This window comes from Dendropsophus ebraccatus, chromosome 8 (assembly GCF_027789765.1).
Source record: "Dendropsophus ebraccatus isolate aDenEbr1 chromosome 8, aDenEbr1.pat, whole genome shotgun sequence".
Lineage (NCBI taxonomy): Eukaryota > Metazoa > Chordata > Amphibia > Anura > Hylidae > Dendropsophus > Dendropsophus ebraccatus.
In genome coordinates, this window is record NC_091461.1 from 8418550 (window position 1) to 8438330 (window position 19781).

The following is a 19781-nucleotide window of genomic DNA, read 5'->3' on the forward strand; positions in this document are numbered from 1 at the left end:
ATTATATATGTACAGCTGGTATAACCTGGGGATCTCCTGTATATAATTATATATGTACAGCTGGTATAACATGGGGATCTCCTGTATATAATTATATATGTAAAGCTGGTATAACCTGGGGATCTCCTGTATATAGTGATATATGTGCAGCTGGTATAACCTGGGGATCTCTTGTATATAATTATATATGTACAGCTGGTATAACCTGGGGATTTCCTGTATATAATTATATATGTACAGCTGGTATAACCTGGGTATCTCCTGTATATAATTATAAATGTACAGCTGGTTTTACCTGGGTATCTCCTGTATATAATTATATATGTACAGCTGGCATAACCTGGGGATCTCCTGTATATAGTGATATATGTGCAGCTGATATAACCTGGGGATCTCTTGTATATGATTATATATGTACAGCTGGTATAACCTGGGGATTTCCTGTATATAATTATATATGTACAGCTGGTATAACCTGGGTATCTCCTGTATATAATTATATATGTACAGCTGCTATAACCTGGGTATCTCCTGTATACAATTATATATGTACAGCTGGTGTAACCTGGGTATCTCCTGTATATAATTATATATGTACACCTGGTTTAACCTGGGGATCTCCTATATAGTATATAGGTACAGCTAGTATAACCTGGGTATATACTGTATATAATTATGTATGTACAGCTGGTATAACCTGGGTATCTCCTGTATATAATTATATATGTACAGCTGGTATAACCTGGGGATCTCCTGTAGAAAGTGATATATGTGCAGCTGGTATAACCTGGGGATTTCCTGTATATAATTATATATGTACAGCTGTTATAACCTGGGTATCTCCTGTAAATAATTATATATGTAAAGCTGGTATAACCTGGGTATCTCCTGTATATTATTATATATATACAGCTGGTATAACCTGGGTATCTCCTGTATAGGATTATATATGTACAGCTGGTATAACCTGGGTATCTCCTGTATTAAATTATATATGTACAGCTGGTATAACTTGTGGATCTCCTGTATATAATTATATATGTACAGCTGGTATAACATGGGTATATCCTGTATATAGTTATATATGTACAGCTGGTATAAACTTGGTATCTCCTGTATATAATTATTTATGTACAGCTGGTATAACCTGGGTATCTCCTGTATATAATTATTTATGTACAGCTGGTATAACCTGGGGATCTCCTGTATATAATTATTTATGTACAGCTGGTATAACCTGGGGATCTCCTGTATATAATTATATATGTACAGCTGGTATAACCTGGGTATATACTGTATATACTTATATATGTACAGCTGGTATAACCTGGGTATCCTATGTATATAATTATATATGTACAGCTGGTATAACCTGGGTATCCTATGTATATAATTATATATGTATAGCTGGTATAACCTGGGTATATATACTGTATATAATTATATATGTACAGCTGGTATAACCTGGGTATCCTATGTATATAATTATATATGTATAGCTGGTATAACCTGGGTATATATACTGTATATAATTATATATGTACAGCTGGTATAACCTGGGGATCCTATGTATATAATTATATATGTATAGCTGGTATAACCTGGGTATATATACTGTATATAATTATATATGTACAGCTGGTATAACCTGGGTATCCTATGTATATAATTATATATGTATAGCTGGTATAACCTGGGTATATATACTGTATATAATTATATATGTACAGCTGGTATAACCTGGGTATCCTATGTATATAATTATATATGTATAGCTGGTATAACCTGGGTATATGTCAAGGAAAAAAGTTGATGATCTCCAGCTTCATAAAACGTGTTCTTTATTTATTTCGGCAACATCATAAAATTAATAACCTGGGTATATACCTATCTGTCCATTGTTGGTCGTCTTGTGTTGGTTCTGGTTTCTTGGAGCTTCTTAGAAAGTCTTAGGGCCACATGTATCAACCGGCGAACGGATGATTTTCGGCAGAAAGTGCCGATTTGCGTATTTTTTTATACGCAAATGGCCGATTTGCGAATAAAATATTCGCAAATCAGCACTTTCCGCCGAGTACGCCAGGGGGCGGAAAGGGGGCGGAAAAGGGGCGGAAAGTGGGCGGAACGGAGGGCGCGGAAAGTGCCGATTTATCATCCGTTCCGCCAAAATGTACGCCGAAAACCTACTCCAGTCCTCAGCTGGCGTAGGTTTTCGGCGGTGCACAACGGCGCACACGGGATTTATGTAGAGGCAGTCCGCCTCTACATAAATCTCCGTAGCGCCGGAGCTGCGGGGGCATTTTTACGTCCGGCGTAAAAAACGCCGGACTTAATAAATGCCTCCCTTAGAGTTTCTCTCCGGAGGATTTGTTGCCGGTCACATAATGTCCTGCTCTCAGGTTACTGGAGGAGTTGTGCTCCTGTGATCAGTGAGGGCACTGGAGGTGAATTCTGCACTATGTATATATATATATTATTGGTCAGTCTGGTGGTGTGGCAGATTTCGGCAGTGGTGATCCCCCGGCTCTGCACCCATGACCTCCCTCTGTATAACCTATAGGTGGTGGGTGATGTCGGGCAGTATTATGCCATCTCATCATTTCTCTTCTATTCCTCAGACCTGGCACAAGGCTTGTTTCCACTGTGAAGTCTGTAAGATGATCCTGACCGTCAATAACTTTGTCAGTTTCCAGAAGAAGCCGTACTGCCAGGCGTAAGTCCGACAAAGATGGAGGAAAAGATGGCGGATAGGATCATCAGGGCCAGGATCAGTCAGGACCTCCTGTATATTAGTCAGGACCTCCTGTATATTAGTCAGGGTTATCTATATATTAGTCAGCGCCCCCTTTATATTAGTCAGGGTTATCTATATATTAGTCAGGACCTCCTGTATATTAGTCAGGGTTATCTATATATTAGTCAGCGCCCCCTTTATATTAGTCAGGACCTCCTGTTTTTTTCTTCAGGACCTCCTGTATATTAGTCAGGACCTCCTGTATATTAGTAAGGACCTCCTGTATATTAGTCAGGACCTCCTGTATATTAGTAAGGACCTCCTGTATATTAGTCAGGGTTCTCTATATATTAGTCAGGACCTCCTGTATATTAGTCAGGGTTATCTATATATTAGTCAGCGCCCCCTTTATATTAGTCAGGGCCTCCTGTTTTTTTCTTCAGGACCTCCTGTATATTAGTCAGAGCCTCCTGTATATTAGTCAGGACCTCCTGTATATTAGTCAGGGTTATCTATATATTAGTCAGGGCCTCCTGTATATTAGTCAGGGCCTCCTGTATATTAGTCAGGGTTATCTGTATATTAGTCAGGGCCTCCTGTATATTAGTCAGGACCTCCTGTATATTAGTCAGGGCCCCCTGTATATTAGTCAGGGCCTCCTGTATATTAGTCAGGGCCTCCTGTATATTAGTCAGGGTTATCTATATATTAGTCAGCGCCCCCTTTATATTAGTCAGGACCTCCTGTTTTTTTCTTCAGGACCTCCTGTATATTAGTCAGGACCTCCTGTATATTAGTCAGGGTCCCTGTATATTAGTCAGGACCTCCTGTATATTAGTCAGAGCCTCCTGTATATTAGTCAGAGCCTCCTGTATATTAGTCAGGACCTCCTGTATATTAGTAAGGACCTCCTGTATGTTAGTCAGGGCCTCCTGTATATTAGTCAGAGCCTCCTGTATATTAGTCAGGACCTCCTGTATATTAGTAAGGACCTCCTGTATGTTAGTCAGGACCTCCTGTATATTAGTCAGGAACTCCTGTATATTAGTCAGGACCTCCTGTATATTAGTCAGAGCCTCCTGTATATTAGTCAGGACCTCCTGTATATTAGTAAGGACCTCCTGTATATTAGTCAGGACCTCCTGTATATTAGTCAGGGTCTCCTGTATATTAGTCAGGGTCCCTGTATATTAGTCAGGGTCTCCTGTATATTAGTCAGGGTCTCCTTTATGTTAGTCAGGGCCTTCTGTATGTTAGTCAGGACCTCCTGTATATTAGTCAGGACCTCCTGTATATTAGTCAGAGCCTCCTGTATATTAGTCAGGACCTCCTGTATATTAGTAAGGACCTCCTGTATGTTAGTCAGGAACTCCTGTATATTAGTCAGGACCTCCTGTATATTAGTCAGGGTCCCTGTATATTAGTCAGGGTCTCCTGTATATTAGTCAGGGTCTCCTTTATGTTAGTCAGGGCCTTCTGTATGTTAGTCAGGGCCTTCTGTATATTAGTCAGAGCCTCCTGTATATTAGTCAGGACCTCCTGTATATTAGTAAGGACCTCCTGTATATTAGTCAGGACCTCCTGTATATTAGTCAGGGTCTCCTGTATATTAGTCAGGGTCCCTGTATATTAGTCAGGGTCTCCTGTATATTAGTCAGGGTCTCCTTTATGTTAGTCAGGGCCTTCTGTATGTTAGTCAGGGCCTTCTGTATGTTAGTCAGGACCTCCTGTATATTAGTCAGGACCTCCTGTATATTAGTCAGGGTCTCCTGTATATTAGTCAGGGTCTCCTTTATGTTAGTCAGGGTCTCCTTTATGTTAGTCAGGACCTCCTGTATATTAGTCAGGGCATCCTGTATATTAGTCAGGGCCTCCTGTATATTAGTCAGGGTCTCATGTATATTAGTCAGGGTCTCATGTATATTAGTCAGGGTCCCTGTATATTCGTCAGGGCCTCCTGTATATTAGTCAGGACCTCCTGTATATTAGTCAGGACCTCCTGTATATTAGTCAGGGCCTCCTGTATATTAGTCAGAACCTCCTTATATTAGTCAGGGCCTCCTGTATATTAGTCAGGGTCCCTGTATATTAGTCAGGACCTCCTGTATATTAGTCAGGGCCTCCTGTATATTAGTCAGGGTCCCTGTATATTAGTCAGGACCTCCTGTATATTAGTCAGGACCTCCTGTATATTAGTCAGGGTCCCTGTATATTAGTCAGGACCTCCTGTATATTAGTCAGGACCTCCTGTATATTAGTAAGGACCTCCTGTATGTTAGTCAGGGCCTCCTGTATATTAGTCAGGACCTCCTGTATATTAGTCAGGACCTCCTGTATATTAGTCAGAGCCTCCTGTATATTAGTCAGGACCTCCTGTATATTAGTAAGGACCTCCTGTATGTTAGTCAGGACCTCCTGTATATTAGTAAGGACCTCCTGTATATTAGTCAGAGCCTCCTGTATATTAGTCAGGACCTCCTGTATATTAGTAAGGACCTCCTGTATGTTAGTCAGGAACTCCTGTATATTAGTCAGGACCTCCTGTATATTAGTCAGAGCCTCCTGTATATTAGTCAGGACCTCCTGTATATTAGTAAGGACCTCCTGTATATTAGTCAGGACCTCCTGTATATTAGTCAGGGTCTCCTGTATATTAGTCAGGGTCTCCTTTATGTTAGTCAGGGCCTTCTGTATGTTAGTCAGGACCTCCTGTATATTAGTCAGGGCCTCCTGTATATTAGTCAGGGTCTCATGTATATTAGTCAGGGTCTCCTTTATGTTAGTCAGGGCCTTCTGTATGTTAGTCAGGGTCCCTGTATATTAGTCAGGACCTCCTGTATATTAGTCAGGACCTCCTGTATATTAGTCAGGGTCCCTGTATATTAGTCAGAACCTCCTGTATATTAGTCAGAACCTCCTGTATATTAGTCAGGGTATCCAGAACAGTTTATCTGATCCAGAGCTCCCTTGCACAGACACAGAATGATATGACATAGTTTTGTCTTCTTACAGCCACCACTAGGGGGAGCTCAGGAGATCACTGTATTCTATTTCACATAAAGCTTTTTCCTCATGTGACTTTTACTCCTCTTCTTAAGGCACAATCCTAAAAATAACACTTTTACCAGTGTCTACGAGACGCCCGTCAATATCCATGTCAAGAAACAGTCCGAGACCTTCAGCGAGGTGAGTGCACAGGTGGCCCCCGCAGCCTCCATATACATAGTAAACAGTGTATGCTGGGATGTATAGTCCTCCATAGCATAGGAGCCTACCTGTGGTATATGGGAATCCTGCCCAGTATAAAGTATAAATTACACAGTACATTGCTCGTGACATCGCCAAGAGGCCATCAGTGGTATTGCATTGCTGATAGAGAATGGCAAATAACTAGGTCTGCATCTAATACTTTTGAGAAACTACAACTCCCAGCATGCCCTGACAGCCAAAGGCTGTCAGGGCATGCTGGGAGTTGTAGTTTCCTCCCAGCTGGAGCTGGGACCACCATTCACGACATACCAGGCTTTCCTGTGACCCCGGCGCTTGCCATGACAGCTGCGTGTAATAGGCAGACATAATAATAAACCGCAGGAGTCCGCTCCTCTCTCCTCCACGTCCGGGGTCGTGTGTCCGGAATGTTCCGTGGTATTTCGTTCTATTTCGGGGATTGGGCTGTGATTTGAGAGCGCGGTTATTTACGGATCCTATGGCGGTTTCCTTTCTGGCTGTGAGTGCCTGTCGCTGTCAGTCACCGCCAGCTCAGCGAGTTATCGTGTTTATAGTCCCGTCACGCTTGTCACAGCCGGAGGTCCCATGTCTGTATAAGGCGCGACAATCCCCGGACCGCACAGGTCACATGACCACATGGCACTTTTTTGGTACATTTACTTTTTGACTTTATTGGTTTATTGACTTATCAGAAGCCCAGGAAAGCTGGGTGCCTTTACTGGCGGCCATATTGGATGTCATCCAGCTTTCCCAGGAATAGACAGAACAAAGCAGAGCCCAGATCCCCTTATGCCAGGACAACAAGGTTATACCAAATGTGCCATTCAGGATCCTAGGAAAGCTAATGGCAGCCCTGGTGTCTGGCACCCAACTTTCCCAGGACTGGACCGAGCTACAAATCTGACTTGATCAATTTATGTGATTCCTGTTTACTTAAAGGGGTATTCCACTCAAACATAACGTTTGATATGTTGCTGCTCACTGTGAGACTAACAATTCCTTCCATACTTGTTAATATCTATTCAGTCTCCTTCCCCCAGTTCTCAGCTGCTGCTTTCTGCTGCAAACACAAAAATCTGTGTGTGAGCTTTTCTCTCTGTTTCCCCCTCCTCCTCCACTCTCCCTCCCTTCCGAGACAGCTGATATAAACAAGTTCCTGGCAGGCTGTATCTGCAACATTGTAGCTTCTTTGTAATGCTGCGAGGGTTATTCTGAGGTCAAGTTGCTGATGAACTCACTGTGATTAATCCTCCCAGCATTATAAAGAAGCTACAATGTTGCAGATGCAGCCTGCCAGGGACTTGTTTACATCAGCTGTCTCAGAAGGGAGGGGGAGGAGGGGGAGACAGAGAGAGAGGCTCACACACAGATTTTTGTGTCTTCAGCAGAAAGCAGCAGCTGAAAACTGGGGGAAGGAGACTGAATAGATAATAACAAGGATGGAAGGAATTGTTAGTCTCACCATGGGCAGCTACATACCAGAAGTTATATTTGAGTGGAATACCCCTTTAATGGCTGTATTTGTTAAACCCCTAGGGAAAGTTGGGTGACAGCCCCAATCTTTTTGTTATTCAGCTTTCCAAAAAAACAGACAGAGCTAAGAAGCAGGTGGGTTCCAGATGATGTGATGCAGTGTCTATTGTTCTCCCTAACGGCTGCATTTATAGACAGATTTGCTTTTCAGGACCCAAAGAAAGCTGGGTGACAACCTCTTTACCGGCAGCCATATTTATTGCTATTCAACTTTTCCAGGAACAGACAGAGCTAAGATTTGCCATTTAGGACCCAAAGAAAGTTGGGTGACAATCTCTTTAAGAAGAGCTGTAGTAGTGGACTTATTGGTTTTCATCCAGCTGTCCTAGGACCTAATCTATTCTACTATACCCAGTTATATCTGCTTCAGGGAAAGCTGGGTGATGGACAGAGGTGGCAGCAGAGAGCACTGTGTCAGACTGGAAAGAATACACCACTTCCTGCAGGACATACAGCAGCTGATAAGTACTGGAAGACTGGGGCTTTTTAAATAGTAGTAAATTACAAATCTATATAACTTTCTGAAATCTGTTGATTTTTGCCGGAGTACCCCTTTAAGGCGGTTGTCACTAATCTTTCTTTCTATCCTGTATGGCACATCTACCTGATGATGCAGCAGTAGGAGGGAAGGATCACTTACATGGGCCGATCTGCCCTTCAGGCCTGGGAAAGCTGGGTGACGGCCCTGATAGGAACCCTTGTACATTCACATATTATTTCTATTAGGTTTACACCGACGGGTTTCTAGCAGACATCTGCCTGATGATGCAGCAGTAGGAGGGATCACTCACATGGGCTTACATCTGACTGATGGTAGAAGAGGAGATTTCAGTTTGTGACTTTTAGGGCCAAATGCGCCAAATCTGTTACATGAAAGATGACTGATACAATTGGCGCCCACTGACCAGATGAGACTGCGGAGTCTATTAGACAGTCGTGTTCCTGGACGAGCGCTCTCCGCACATTGTCTCTCGTTACTTTGTCTCTGTAGATTAAGTATCGGGAGGAAGGAGAACGATTCAAGTCTGTTTTCCATTGGGACATGAAGGGCATCGAGCGAGATCACAACTACAAGGCAGAACATGTCATGCAGCAGGTATCTGCCCTGCTGGGATAGGGGGAATTAGTGGGCATGCTCTGACCTCAGGGGAATTAGTGGGCATGTTCCGACCTCCGGGGTATTAGTGGGGGCTGTCTGACCTCCGGGGTATTAGTGGGCATGCTCCGACCTCAGGGGTATTAGTGGTTGCTGTCCAACCTCAGGGGTATTAGTGGTTGCTGTCCAACCTCAGGGGTATTAGTGGTTGCTGTCCAACCTCAGGGGTATTAGTGGTTGCTGTCCAACCTCAGGGGTATTAGTGGTTGCTGTCCAACCTCAGGGGTATTAGTGGTTGCTGTCCAACCTCAGGGGTATTAGTGGTTGCTGTCCAACCTCAGGGGTATTAGTGGTTGCTGTCCAACCTCAGGGGTATTAGTGGTTGCTGTCCAACCTCAGGGGTATTAGTGGGTGCTGTCCAACCTCAGGGGTATTAGTGGTTGCTGTCCAACATTAGGGGTATTAGTGGGTGCTATCCAACCTCAGGGGTATTAGTGGGTGCTGTTCAACCTCAGGGGTATTAGTAGGCATGCTCCAACCTCCAGGGTATTAGTGGGCATGCTTTGACCTCCGGGTTATTAGTGGGCGCTGTCCGACCTCCGGAATATTAGTGTGCGCTGTCCAAACTCCAGGGTATTAGTGGGCATGCTCCGACCTCCAGGGTATTAGTTGGGGCTGTCCAACCTCAGGGGTATTAGTAGGCATGCTCCGACCTCCAGGGTATTAGTGGGCATGCTCTGACCTCTGGGTTATTAGTGGGCGATGTCCAACCTCCAGGGTATTAGTGTGCGCTGTCCAAACTCCGGGGTATTAGTGGGCATGCTCCGACTTCCAGGGTATTAGTTGGGGCTGTCCAACCTTAGGGGTATTAGTAGGCATGCTCCGACCTCCAGGGTATTAGTGGGAGCTGTCTGACCTCCGGGGTATTAGTGAGCGCTGTCTGACCTCAGGGGTATTAGAGGGCATGCTCTGACCCCCGGAGTATTAGTTGGGGCTGTCCGACCTCCGGGGTATTAGTGGGCGCTGTCCAACCTCAGGGGTATTAGGGGGCGCTGTCCAAGCTCAGGGGTATTAGTGGGCATACTCTAAACTCAGGGCTATTAGTGGGCATTCTCCAACCTCAGGGGCATTAGTGGGCATGCTTCAACCACAGAGCTATAAGTGGGCGTACTATGACCCCAGGAGTATTATTGGGCATACTCTGACCTCAGTGGTATTAGTGGGCATACTTTGACTTAAGGAGTATTACTAGACTTATTCTGACCTCAGGGGTATTGTAGGCATGCTCTGACCTCAGAAGTATTAGTGGGCATGCTTTGACATTGGGTGTGTTAGTGGGCATGCTCTGACACTTGGGGTGTTAGTGGGCATGCTCTGACATTTGGGGTGTTAGTGGGCATGCTCTGATCTCAGGGGTAATAGTGGAGGTGTCCTAACCTCTGCTGATTTTTTTCCAGAATGAATATGAAGAGGGTAAATCCTGGCTGTCTAATGTGGACCCGGACATGGTTCGCATCGAGCAGGCACAGAAGACAATAGATAACGTAAGCCCCTCAGAAAGCCATTGGGGGAGGGGGGGGGGTAAGCGGGGTGAGCGGGGGTCACACTGTACAGATTATCAGACCGCCATCCCTAATGTCTCCATGTCGTTGACGGACCACCAGACCTTCAGGACTATCAGCCAGAAACTACAGGGTTTCCATTCATTGTAATGAGGGGCCCATTCTAGTCCTGTGACCAGTTGCTTCTACTCTGCAGGTGCAATACACAGAGGACTATGAGCAGCAGATCAGGAAGGGAAGCTTCCCGGCCATGATCACCCCGGCCTACCAGACCGCCAGGAAAGCGGCACAGCAGGCCAGCAATGTAAGTGCCCCCAATATCCTGCATACAGCAATGTAAGTGCCCCCCAATATCCAGTAAACAGCAATGTAAGTGCCCCCAATATCCTGCATACAGCAATGTAAGTGCCCCCAATATTCTGCATACAGCAATGTAAGTGCCCCCCCAATATCCAGTAAACAGCAATGTAAGTGCCCCCAATATCCTGCATACAGCAATGTAAGTGCCCCCAATATCCTGCATACAGCAATGTAAGTGCCCCCAATATCCTGCATACAGCAATGTAAGTGCCCCCCAATATCCTGCATACAGCAATGTAAGTGCCCCCCAATATCCTGCATACAGCAATGTAAGTGCCCCCAATATCCTGCATACAGCAATGTAAGTGCCCCCAATATCCTGCATACAGCAATGTAAGTGCCCCCCAATATCCTGTATACAGCAATGTTAGTGCCCCCCAATATCCTGTATACAGTTGTGTAACTGCCCCCCAATATCCTGCATACAGCAACGTTAGTGCCCCCAATATCCTGCATACAGCAATGCAAGTGCCCCCAATATCCTGCATACAGCAATGTAAGTGCCCCCAATATCCTGTACACAGCAATGTAAGTGCCCCCCAATATCCTGTACACAGCAATGTAAGTGCTCCCAATATCCTGCATACAGCAATGTAAGTGCCCCCCAATATCCTGTACACAGCAATGTAAGTGCCCCCCAATATCCTGTACACAGCAATGCAAGTGCCCCCCAATATCCTGCACACAGCAATGTAAGTGCCCCCAATATCCTGCATACAGCAATGTAAGTGCCCCCCAATATCCTGCATACAGCAATGTAAGTGCCCCCCAATATCCTGCATACAGCAATGTAAGTGCCCCCAATATCCTGTACACAGCAATGCAAGTGCCCCCCAATATCCTGTACACAGCAATGTAAGTGCCCCCCAATATCCTGTATACAGCACTGTAAGTGCCCCCAATATCCTGCATACAGCAATGTAAGTGCCCCCAATATCCTGCATACAGCAATGTAAGTGCCCCCCAATATCCTGTATACAGCAATGTAAGTGCCCCCCAATATCCTGTATACAGCAGTGTAAGTGCCCCCCAATATCCTGTATACAGCAATGTAAGTGCCCCCCAATATCCTGCATACAGCAATGTAAGTGCCCCCCAATATCCTGCATACAGCAGTGTAAGTGCCCCCCAATATCCTGCATACAGCAGTGTAAGTGCCCCCCAATATCCTGCATACAGCAATGTAAGTGCCCCCCAATATCCTGCATACAGCAATGTAAGTGCCCCCCCAATATCCTGCATACAGCAATGTAAGTGCCCCCAATATCCTGCATACAGCAATGTAAGTGCCCCCAATATCCTGCATACAGCAATGTAAGTGCCCCCCAATATCCTGCATACAGCAATGTAAGTGCCCCCCAATATCCTGCATACAGCAATGTAAGTGCCCCCCAATATCCTGTATACAGCAGTGTTAGTGCCCCCAATATCCTGCATACAGCAATGTAAGTGCCCCCAATATCCTGCATACAGCAATGTAAGTGCCCCCAATATCCTGCATACAGCAATGTAAGTGCCCCCCAATATCCTACATACAGCAGTGTAAGTGCCCCCCAATATCCTATACACAGTAATGTAAGTGCCCCCCAATATCCTGTCCAGCCTGTATTATACACTTCTCCTATATGACAGGTGGAATACAAGCGCGGGCACGAGGAGCGGGTGTCACAGTACACCACGGTGGTGGACACTAAGGATATCTTACACGCCAGGTCCGGGGGTCAGCACCGCAGTGATGTGAGTACCCCCCCCTCCCCAACCCCATTCATCCCTCTGCACCCCCATCCCCTGGTACCCCCATCCCCCTCCATCCCTCTCTACCCTAAGCCCCGTCCATCACCTTCATCCCTCTGTTCCCCCATTCCCCCCCAACCCTCCTCCATCCCTCTTCACCTCCAGACCCCTTATCCCTCCGCACCCCCATCCCCCCAGCCCCGCTATGGCTTCCTCTAACTTCATTCTATACACGTTTTCTATAGATAAAATACACAGAAGACTACGAGGAGCAGAGGGGGAAGGGCAGCTACCCGGCACTGATCACTCCGGGCTACCAGATAGCCAAGAAGGCCAATGAGTTGGCCAGTGATGTAAGTTCACAATGTCTGGCCATTATGTGGCGCCAGGGGCGGATTAACTTTACTATAGGCCCGGGGCTGTTCACCAAGCCTGCCCCCCCCCAACTATGGCCGCCTTAGCGTAGTGTTCATAGTACAGGATAGATAATGTCATCACTGATTTGGGCAAAATTGCGGTTAAAAAAGCAGCATTTCTCTTTGCAAATCCTGGCAGAAGTGTAGGCAGGAGACAATACACCCCTCAAAGTATGGGGCCCCCAAGAGCTCAGGGCCCCGGGCTACCGCCCAAAACTGACCTATTATAATCCGCTACTGTTGCAGGTAAAATATCACCAGAGATATCAGAGGGAGATGAAAGGGAAAGCGACAGCAGCCGATGTCACCTCCACCCGGCGGAGCACGGAGCATCTGAGCCAGGTACAAGACCGACCCTCAGGACTGCGCACTATGCCCCTACCCTAGGATTGTGCACTGCGCTCCCCACCATAGTACTGCGCACTATGCCCCTACCCCAGGACTGTGCACTATGCCCCTCACCCCATGACTGTGCACTGCGCTCCCCCCTCCCCAGGACTGTGCTCTGTGCCCCCCACCCTTACTCCAGGACTGTGCTCTGTGCCCCCCACCCTCACTCCAGGACTGTGCACTACACCCCCCACCCCAGGACTGTGCACTGCACGCCCCCCCCCCCCCCACACACACCTCAGGACTGTGCACTGCATGCTTCCCCACCCCAGGACTGTGCACTGCACCCCCCACCTCAGGACTGTGCACTGCACCCCCACCTCAGGACTGTGCACTGCACCCCCCACCATAGTACTGTGCACTATGCCTCCACCGCAGGACTGTGTACTGCGCCTCCCCACCCCAGAACTAACTATGACCCCACCCCAGTACTGTGCACTGCGCTCCCCTCACCCCAGGACTGTGCACTGCGCTCCCCCCTCCCCAGGACTGTGCTCTGTGCCCCCCACCCTCACTCCAGGACTGTGCACTACACCCCCCACCCCAGGACTGTGCACTGCACGCCCCCCCCCCCCCACACCTCAGGACTGTGCACTGCATGCCTCCCCACCCCAGGACTGTGCACTGCACCCCTCACCCCAGGACTGTGCACTGCACCCTTCACCCCAGGACTGTGCACTGCACCCCTCACCCCAGGACTGTGCACTGCACCCTTCACCCCAGGACTGTGCACTGCACCCCCCACCTCTGGACTGTGCACTGCACCCCCCACCTCAGGACTGTGCACTGCACCCTTCACCCCAGGACTGTGCACTGCACCCCTCACCCCAGGACTGTGCACTGCACCCCTCACCCCAGGACTGTGCACTGCACCCCCCCACCCCACCCCACCCCAGGACTGTGCACTGCACCCCCCACCCAGGACTGTGCACTGCGCCCCCCACCCCAGGACTGTGCACTGCACCCCCCACCCCAGGACTGTGCACTGCGCCCCCACCCCAGGACTGTGCACTGCACCCCCCACCCCAGGACTGTGCACTGCATGCCTCCCCACCCCAGGACTGTGCACTGCACCCCCCACCTCTGGACTGTGCACTGCACCCCCCCCCCCCCACTTTTATATGATCAGATCCCTGATCCCCATTCCCTGTATATTATCTGCCATTGCAGATATATCACTATCAGTGACCTGGTATAGGTAGGGTGGTAACATATACCATGGCGCTGCACACACTGTATCCATCCTATAAGAATACAATGTCTCTGTGGGAAGTTGGTTCCCATACCTAGGGAATTGCGGGGTTATATAGTAACAATAGGGGTTTCCTCTATTTGGGGGCAGGAATACGATGAGGACCTGGAGGAATACAGGGGGAAGGGAAGCTTCCCGGCCATGATCACCCCAGCGTATCTCAGCGCCAAAAAGGCCAACGATATCGCCAGCGATGTGAGTATTGATGTCAAGGGAAAAGTTGGTGTATAAAGGATGAGTGTATGAGCAATGTATGACTGGTATGTATGAGTGTATGATATATGGAGGTGGGGTGTATGGGAGATTGATGTATGATGGTGTATGGAGGATATGTGTGACAGTATACAGTATGACTGGTGTATGAAGTATACGTGTGACAGTATGACTGGTGTATGTATGACAGGTGTATGGAGTATATGTGTGACAGTATGACTGGTGTATGGAGTATATGTGTGGCAGTATGACTGGTGTATGAGGTATAGGGTGTATGTATGACAGGTGTATAGAGTATATGTGTGACAGTATGAGGTTTAGGGTGTATGTATGACAGGTGTATGGAGTATATGTGTGACAGTATGACTGGTGTATGAGGTATAGGGTGTATGTATGACAGGTGTATGGAGTATATGTGTGACAGTATGACTGGTGTATGGAGTATATGTGTGGCAGTATGACTGGTGTATGAGGTATAGGGTGTATGTATGACAGGTGTATGGAGTATATGTGTGACAGTATGACTGGTGTATGGAGTATATGTGTGGCAGTATGACTGGTGTATGAGGTATAGGGTGTATGTATGACTGGTGTATGGAGTATATGTGTGGCAGTATGACTGGTGTATGAGGTATAGGGTGTCTGTATGACTGGTGTATGAGGTATAGGGTGTATGTATGACTGGTGTATGGAGTATATGTGTGACAGTATGACTGGTGTATGAGGTATAGGGTGTATGTATGACTGGTGTATGGAGTATATATGTGGCAGTATGACTGGTGTATGGAGTATATGTGTGGCAGTATGACTGGTGTATGCGGTATAGGGTGTATGTATGACTGGTGTATGAGGCATAGGGTGTATGTATGACTGGTGTATGGAGTATATGTGTGGCAGTATGACTGGTGTATGAGGTATAGGGTGTATGTATGACTGGTGTATGGAGTATATGTGTGACAGTATGACAGGTGTATGGAGTATATGTGTGACAGTATGACTGGTGTATGAGGTATAGGGTGTATGTATGACCGCTGCATTATCTCTCTATATCCTATTAATCCTCTTAATGTTTCAGATTAAATATAAGAAGGACCTGTCTAAGATGAGGGGCGCTGCTCAGTACCACACTCTGGCCGCAGAGGACAACCTGACGCTGAAACAAGCCCAGAACGTGAACAAGCTCGTCAGTGAGGTGAGTGTCCGCCAGGGCCGAATGGGGCCAATTCCATGGGGGCCCCACCACCGAGGACCTAGATACACAGGACTCTCCCCCATGAAGTCTTCCATAGACTGTAGCGTGTGACCACCTCCCTATACGTGGCTGCAGCAGGGGGTCCCCATAGTTTGTTAGCTCAGGGACCTCCCACATCAGCTGGCAGTGCCCATCTACCATCTGTCTCCTTCTCTCTGTGTCTTCCAGGTGGGATATAAGAAGGACTTAGAGAGCAGCAAAGGACACAGCATCAACTACTGTGAGACGCCCCAATTCAAGAACGTCAATAAGATCTCCAAGTACACCAGTGATGTAAGTATGGCCCCCCGGACTGGCAGTATGACCCCCACCCCCGTACATCATAGGGAAGCCTTATAAAGAGGCATCTGCCCCTGAGCAGTCAGCACTTATTGTACTGGGTCATTCCCGGCCATAGGAAAGGCACGAACAAGGCACCAGGAAAACCATGCTGTGGGCTTCTATAGTCCTTGTGTCATATGCACCCAGCTTTCCCAGACTCCTGAATGACACCTCTCTCTTCACCCTAGCCTGGACTATGTGCGATGGTCACAGGTTTACAATAGGAAACTATTGTACAGATATACTTGATTAAAAAGCTCCTATTTAAACCTATGTGTCTCCATGGTAACAGACTACAAATAATCTGTAGTCTGATCCTACAGTCACAGTCATATTCTTCATGTCAGGAACTGTCCAGAGCAGTAGCAAATCCCCGTAGAAAACCTCTCCTGCTCTGGACAGTTCCTGACATGGACAGAGGTGGCAGCAGAGAGGACTGTGTCAGACTGGAGAGAATACACCACTTCCTGTAGGACATACAGCAGCTGATAAGTACTGGAAGACTGGAGATTTTTAAATAGAAGTAAATTACAAATCTTTGTGAGTACCCCTTTAAAATCTACAGACAGTAGAAAAGGAGACATGTGGTATAAGTGATTTAAAACTGTATGATCAGACTACATACAATGGGGGAGATTTATCAAACATGGTGTAAAGTGAAACTGGTCCAGTTGCCCCTAGCAACCAATCAGATTCCACCTTTCATTCCTCACAGACTCTTTGAAAAATGAAAATGAAAAGTGGAATCTGATTGGTTGCCGGGGGCGACTGAGCCAGTTTCACTTTACACCATGTTTGATAAATCTCTCCCATTGTGTTTGTAGTCTGTTACCATGGAGACAGATCTGAGATTCAGACACAGAACAGTAAAGCATTTTTGCTTCTTTATTTGTTATGTATTAGGGCCGTGCTCCCCAGGTGGTGCAGAACTATAACTCCCATCATGCCCGGACAGCTGGAGAGCCATAGCTTGAGGAACAGTGTATTAGGGTACAAGAAAATGGTTGCAAAAGTTTTCACACCCTATAAAAACTCTACACCAAAGGATGACTTGAGAACTTGGAGGGGAAAGGTTCTGTGGGTGATATGGGGGCGGGGGATTTTATGGGGGCGGTGGAGCGGGGGAGATGACTGGCAGATCTTCAGATAGTTCTTGCTGCTTCCAGATAGATGACCTTGTGTTCTCGGTGTATGAGGTGCTGTATTACAGGCTGGGAGCTTCATACATAGTGGAGGATACCAGATAGCAGAGGGGATTAGGAGATACAGAGATCTCTGCGGGGGAGAGACAGAGCAGTAGGTCACACCTGGGTCTACTACAGTCACTTCATAGAGTTACAATGTATCAGAGTGCGGAATAATCACATAGTTACAATGTATCAGAGTGCGGAATAATCGTATAGTTACAATGTATCAGAGTGCGGCATATACATATAGTTACAATGTATCAGTGCGGAATATACATATAGTTACAATGTATCAGAGTGCGGTATATACATATAGTTACAATGTATCAGAGTGCGGAATATACATATAGTTACAATGTATCAGAGTGCGGAATAATCACATAGTTACAATGTATCAGAGTGCGGCATATACATATAGTTACAATGTATCAGAGTGCGGCATATACATATAGTTACAATGTATCAGTGCGGAATATACATATAGTTACAATGTATCAGAGTGCGGAATATACATATAGTTACAATGTATCAGTGCGGAATATACATATAGTTACAATGTATCAGAGTGCGGTATATACATATAGTTACAATGTATCAGAGTGCGGAATATACATATAGTTATTTTAAACAACCAACCAACATCGCACTTTATAGGATCCTGATCCAAGTCCACACATGTCCAGACTTCCACAGATCCGGTAATACAACAGTCCATATATAAGAAATAATGTGTGGTGTAATAGGTAGTATAATCTACCTTGCGATATTACCTCGTTCTTGCAGCGTTTTTTTCAAGATGAGCTGTCCTTCTAAGATTAGAGAGACACATACTCACAATAGATGCTTTCCATTGTTTTATTTTTCTTTTTCATATGCAAGGTATATCGCAAACGTAGCTCACAGGCTGAGTAATTTCATGAACACATGCCAAACACCATGGCCTCCCGCCGGACGTTTCGGAGGACGGGACTCCTCCTTCCTCATGCGTGGAGAACGTAAGGGAAAGGAACGTCTTATAGGTTAAAGCACGTCATAAGATTAACCCTCAATGAGACTAAACCTAATACATATACCCTGAATTTATATCAATATTCAAATAATACTAAGACGCATGATCTAACAGGGAAGGAACCACTATTAGTCTATATACAATGATCGCATCACAAAAATGCTCGGAAGCTGCACACTTCATTAAGCCCTTGCGGGCTGAGTGTGCCCAGTTTAGTTATCCAATAGGTCTCTTTACGTAACAAGCGTTTACGGTTCTCATCACTGTCTGTGCACACCTCTATCTGCTCAAGCACCTGCCACCTGAGATCACATACATTGTGTCTCATTTCGGCAAAATGCCGCGCCACAGATGTCTCTCCAAATTCCGTACTCTCTTTCTGTTCTTTACTATTACTAAATTTCCTTATTGCAGCTTTATGTTCATTCAATCTAATTTTTACATTTCTGCTTGTCTGTCCGACGTATCCTAACCCACAGGGGCATTTCAGGAGATACACTACGTTCTTATCATTACAAGTGTAGAACCCTTTAATCTTAAATCTGGTACCCTGACTGGGATGATGTATAGAATCCCCTTTAATTATACTATTGCAATGCTGACATTTCATGCATGCAAAAGTCCCTTTTCTACTACTGGCCAAGAATGTTTGTCTACTTTTTTTCTTCTTTTGGATATCACTTCTAACCAACATATTACCAATAGATGTATTCTTTTTATACGCAAAAACTGGTTTATCTTTGAACAGTTGTCCATATCTGGGATCACTAGCCAGTAATCCCCAATATTTAAGGACACTCTTCCTAATTAGATTAGAGTGTTTGTCATATGTCATACTGAACAAAGGTCTCTTATTACCCTTACTCTCCTTCTTTTTCTTACATCTTACTGTTCTCCTCTCCATACTCTTTACATCCTTTTCTATCTGCTTTACCTCTCGTCTATTGTAACCACGAGCTACAAATTTTTCTGTCATCTTGATGGCATTCTTTTGGTACTCATCATCTGTACTCGAGATCCTTTTGGCCCTGATAAATTGAGATTTAGGAAGGCTTTTGAAAACATGCGGAGCATGTTGGCTCTTCCGGTGTAGCATGTTATTCCTGTCCATGGGCTTCGAGTACAGAGTGGTACCAAAAATATCATTTTCCTTTTTAACCTGTACATCCAAAAAATTAATTTTTTCAACATCGTAATCCAAAGTGAATTTGATAGAAGGATGACATGAATTTAAACGTGAAACAAACTCAAGTAAATCACTCTCGCTGCCAGTCCATAGCAGGCACACGTCGTCCACATAGCGAAGCCACGTGGACGACGTGGGCATGCCACAAGCAGCAATAAACCTTTCCTCAAAATTATGCATAAATATGTTGGCCAGGCTAGGTGCTACTGATGAGCCCATAGAAACGCCATACAGCTGTAAAAAGAAATCAGAATCAAACCTGAAATAATTCTTGGTCAGAACCAGATTAAGAAGGCCCATGAGAAAAT

General features: G+C 45.9%; 1 protein-coding gene across 3 annotated transcripts in view; it reads left to right on the forward strand.

Moving 5' to 3' along the window:
- The window catches only part of NRAP (nebulin related anchoring protein), a 132788-nt gene that overhangs the window by 80008 nt on the left and 32999 nt on the right, over positions 1-19781 (forward strand). For 2 of the 3 annotated variants that reach the window (XM_069979766.1, XM_069979764.1), the window contains exons 2-12: positions 2619-2713; positions 5833-5920; positions 8487-8591; positions 10049-10135; positions 10350-10457; positions 12146-12250; positions 12493-12600; positions 12910-13005; positions 14396-14500; positions 15594-15710; positions 15939-16043. In XM_069979766.1, the coding sequence (XP_069835867.1) occupies positions 2658-2713; positions 5833-5920; positions 8487-8591; positions 10049-10135; positions 10350-10457; positions 12146-12250; positions 12493-12600; positions 12910-13005; positions 14396-14500; positions 15594-15710; positions 15939-16043 (1080 nt within the window). In that variant the 5' untranslated portion in view covers positions 2619-2657. The remainder of the gene's footprint in view (positions 1-2618; positions 2714-5832; positions 5921-8486; positions 8592-10048; positions 10136-10349; positions 10458-12145; positions 12251-12492; positions 12601-12909; positions 13006-14395; positions 14501-15593; positions 15711-15938; positions 16044-19781) is intronic. The other variant, XM_069979765.1, reaches the window with a different exon arrangement.